This window comes from Zonotrichia leucophrys, chromosome 11, assembly GCF_028769735.1.
Source record: "Zonotrichia leucophrys gambelii isolate GWCS_2022_RI chromosome 11, RI_Zleu_2.0, whole genome shotgun sequence".
In the NCBI taxonomy this organism is placed as follows: Eukaryota; Metazoa; Chordata; class Aves; order Passeriformes; family Passerellidae; genus Zonotrichia; species Zonotrichia leucophrys.
In genome coordinates this window covers 11,972,028-11,976,416 of record NC_088181.1, presented here as the reverse complement: position 1 = coordinate 11,976,416, position 4,389 = coordinate 11,972,028, and the positions used below count along the sequence as shown (strand labels likewise).

The 4,389-nt window shown below is 59.8% G+C and overlaps 1 protein-coding gene across 1 annotated transcript in view; it reads right to left on the bottom strand.

The window, feature by feature from the left end:
• Positions 1–3,131, bottom strand: part of SALL1 (spalt like transcription factor 1) — a 15,073-nt gene extending 11,942 nt beyond the window's left edge. Inside the window, exons 1-2 of the mRNA XM_064722771.1 lie at positions 2,793–3,131; positions 2,608–2,700 (exon numbers count right to left, since the gene is read on the bottom strand). Coding sequence (XP_064578841.1) covers positions 2,608–2,683 — 76 coding nt within the window. The 5' untranslated portion in view covers positions 2,684–2,700; positions 2,793–3,131. The remainder of the gene's footprint in view (positions 1–2,607; positions 2,701–2,792) is intronic.
• Between the last annotated feature and the right edge of the window lie 1,258 nt (positions 3,132–4,389).

Genomic DNA, 4,389 nt, shown 5'->3' with positions numbered 1-4,389 from the left:
CCTCGCTGCACCCTGCGCAAGCCGGACATGGATTAGCAAACCTGAACTCACAGCATGAAAGGAGAGGAAAGAAGCGCTCGCAGTTCCCAAGTTTTGTTTTGCAATTTCACAGGCACACAAGGCAAACTCGTCCCCGCCGAAGCTCTCCCACCGTGTCTTGCTCAAGGGAGAAGCTGCTGCCAGGGCCGGGGAGCCCGAGAAGGCGGGGGTAGCTCTATGCTAATGCTCCTGCAGCGCCCTGAGCCCTGAAGCACCATTACAAAGCACACCTTCTGGGCAACTGACTCCAAACTCAGCGTCCAGCCATGTAAACCAGCCACAACCCGGCACCAGGACTCGAGAAGGGAAAGGGGAGGCTCCTACAGATTTTACAGTACAGCACATTGCTTTCCTAGAATAGTTTTAAAACAGAATAAACTTCGTCATTCTCTTCTTTAACTTACGACAGCCACCCAAACGAAACAAAAGCTTCACTTCCATGCCATCATTTCAGGCAAGATTCAACTTACTTCAAGGACATCCTTTAGCAACAGGCAGGAAAGCTGCTCAGTTAACATTCCTTTCTCACACTCCCACTGTACTTCATTTGAAAACGATGTGCAAAATCAGATCAAAAGACTAAAAACAGAAGAAAACGGCTACTTTAAAAAAAGATACTTTGAAGTGGTTTTGACCTGTTCCACCTACTAAAAACAAACCAAAAAAGATAGCAAATGTCAAAAGATGCAATCATACGAAGTGAAGATGTAAAAAAATCCCTCTCTGCTTTTCTTTTCTCTGCTCACTTTAGGAAGTTCCAAATTCTTTCACAGGAGGCCGATGAAAGACACTAAAACCCTAACGCTCCTCCAACTGCTACTCCAAACTTCGAGCGGAAGTGGGAATAATATCGTAAGAAAAATAAATACGTTTACTGAGATGAGAAAGGGGATCACGCTGAGGAAACGGTAAAACTCGAGTGCATTCAAAGCTCACAAAACTCACTTAAAAACCCCAAATCGACTCTCAGGACACAAATTACTTTTAACAAATGTTTCGCAGAGCTCCGCGGAGCCAGTGCTGATCTATTTGCTGGTGTACGAGAAGGGCATTCAGGGCATTTCGGAAGCCGGGTAAATGCTCCCAGCGAAGCACAACATCCCGCAAACTTTCCGCCCCGTTTCCACGCGCGGAGCCCGGCCCTTGTCCCGGCGCGGCCGAGAGGCGCGGGCAGGCGGCGGGGCCCGGGCGCGGCTCAGCGGGCTCGGCGGGCCCAGCGCTCCCGCACCGCGGCTGCGGAGGGTCCCGCGCCGCCGCTGCGCCGGGGAGCTGCCGCGGGGAGCGCCTGGTGCTCCGAGCGGCGGGGCCAGCCCGGGAGGCGCAGGGGCTCCGCCGCGCCCGGTCCTCCCTTACCTGCCCGCCTGAAGAGCTTCCGCGCCGCGCCGCCCTCCGCACCCGCGGCCGCCGCGTCCCCCCGCGGCCCCCCGGCCCTCGCCCTCCTCATGGCCGCCGGGGGGCCGGAGCCTGCGCCGGCAGCGATGGGAGAACTGCCCCGGGCCCCGGACCGACCACTTGTCGCCCCCCGTCCCAGCACAGGTACGGGCGGAGGGAGGCACGGCCCCCGCTGCCCGCCGGGCTGCGCCGAACTCCTACGAAATCCCCCTGTTCCGGAGGGGAGGGAAAAAGGGAGTAAGAAAAAAAAAAGAAAAAGATACTTCACACGTTCCCTCTGCAAATCCGGGCGGACACAAAGCCAGCGTTTATCCCTTGCTTACCGGCTTGGAGGGAAGCGGGAGACGGAGGAAAAAAACCCCAAACAAACAAAAAAATACCCAAAAATCACAACCTTAGGGAAGGCAAATCGGCTCCCCGCTGCCCGGAGCCTCCGCGCTGCGGCCGCCGAGTCCCTTCTGAGCGCGGCGGCTGCGCGGAGCCCGGCGCGGCGGCGGCAGCTCCCGGGACGGGGCGATCCCCCCGCGGCCCGGCCCGGCGGCGGCAGCGGCGGTAACTTTTCCGCCTCCAGGAAGCCTCTGGTGCAGCCGGAGGCCGGGGCTGCGGGGCGGCGGGGCAGCGTCCTGCGCCCGGCGGGACTGCGGGGGGTGCGGAGCGCTGGGGTCCGCGGGGGGGTGGCGGAGGCGGTGAGAAAGTGGGTGCCCGGGGGGGATTTTCCGGCCCTTTCGGGGGGACGGCGCGGGCAGCGTGTGTGGCCGGACGGGGCATCCGTCCCGCGGGGCTCCGGGATCAGCCGCCCCACCGCAGCCCCACTTTGTTTCGCAGCTCCGCGGGGCGCGGAGAGAGACGCGGGGGGCGCGGATCCATCTCCCGCGGGCTCAGGATGCCAGACCGCCCCGCTGGGAGAGGGCGGAGGGAAAACATCAAAAAACGGAAAGAGTTTGGAGTTTCGTTAAGAAACAGACGAAACAAAACGCTGAGTTAAAAAAATAAGATAAAACCCAAGAACTTGGACCAAAACCTCTGAAGGACCCCCCTCCCCCCCGCGTATAACTCCGGGAGATCCTGTTGTCCCGCACCAGTGCCCGGCGCGGTTCCGACTCCCCGCAAGGTAAGTTCATCTATTTTGTGTGTGTTTGTGTTAAAATGTGTGCGAGGGAGAGGAGAAGAACTCACCATTTCGCTGGGATAACAAGGCCAGATCGGGATCGGATTGGAAATGCTGAGGCTTCGCCTGCTTCCTCCGCGACATGCTGGCTCAAACATCAGCTGGGGCAGAATAAAAAATTACTAAAAAAAAATCTTCTCAAAATTACGGAAATCGAGCCTCCCCCCCCCAGCCTCCCCGATCCTCCGCGCACCGCGCATGTGTCCTGCTATAATTATGATTATCAATAATGCATTGCGATTAATCATAGAGGGGCTCTTTGAAAGGCGATTGGCACATGGCCAGCTCTATTCAAACCAGCTCGCCTTAATCAATTAGGCGCTGATTTGCTGGAGACCCTTGTCTCTCCGCCGCTCCCACCCAATGAGTCGATCCATGTGGCAGGAGAAGGGGCTGGATTTCCCCAAAGCTGTTTGGATACAGTTTAACCCTCTTAGCAACCAGCTGGAGCTGCATCGCGCCATCCCGGTTACTATAGGAATGTGTCTCCCTTCGCCCCTTCCTCCAGCCCCGACGGGCTCCCCGCGCCTCCCGCCCTCCTTCCCGCAGTTTTGCCCTGCGTTTCACTTTTCTTTTTTCTTTCTTTTTTTTTTTTTTTTTTTTTTTTTTTTTAACTCCCCCCGCCTGGCCCGCAGCCCGCACCGGTAGAGGGAGGGCAGGGTGACCAATAATCGATCGGGGGAGGACGCAGGGCTGGGGCGGCCGGCAGGGAGCAGCGGCCCCGGAGGATCGGCCCCGCACCCGGCAAGTGCCTGCGCGGGGAGAGCCCGGCCCAGCTCCGGCTGCCGCTCGCTCCGTCCCGCTGCTGCAAAAAAGTTTCTGGTGTATTTTTTTTCTTGGTTTTGTTGGGTTTTTTTTTTGTTTTTTTTTTTTTTTTGGTGTTTTTTTTTTCCCCTTCTCTTATCCCCGCTTTTACAAATAAAAATCCATTTCGCCCTCTCCCAGGTCTCTCTCCCACTACCCCACCACCACCACCACTTCTCTTTCCATATATCACGGCCCGAGGGGTGCTGAAAATAGGAAGGGTTTGTTTTTTACCTCACACATTCCCAGGACAATTAGGGCGCCGCTGGGAGCGGCGGGCGGACCAGGCGGCCGCTCCGCCCCCGCGCCGCGCGGGTTGGCTGCGCCCGCCGTCAGTCCGCCCGCGGAGCCCGGTGCGAGCGGCGGCGGGGCCGCGGCCGGGGGCGCGTCCCGCTCCGCGGCCCCGCTCCGCTGCCCCGGCCCCCCTCCCCCGGCTCGCTCCTGACTTTTGTTCCCTCTTGGACGTGGGAGCGACGCGCATCTGCCCGCCGGAGGCGCCCCCGGCCGCGCCGAGCGCGGAACGGAACGGCCCGGCCCGGTTTGCCCGCGGTGCGCGCAGGCGGAGCCGGGCCGGGCTGAGGGTGGCGCGGCGGGGCCGTCCCGGAGCCCCTGCGCTCCCCGGGGCCGCTCCTTGTGCCTGGTCCCCAGCGCTGCCGGCGCCGGGACCCTGCGGGCACCGCGCTCCTGCCGCGGCCAAACTTTTCCGCCCGTGTGTTACTTGCGAGGAGCAACCTCTCACAAACAAATGTCACGGTCTTGGAATAAATAGTTGCGCAGAGGCTACAAACAAGGCTCTTTTTAATATCTCGTCTATCCAGCGATACACGCACGCTGTGGGTGAATGGTGGGTGTCCCCTGAGCTCCGCGCTCCGCGCCCCTCCGCGCGTCACGCCGCTGCGGGCACGGAAAGTTACTCGGTAAAATAAGCTGAACCGGCAGAAGCGGGAGCACAGGCGTTTCTTTCCCTCCACCCTGACCCATCTAGT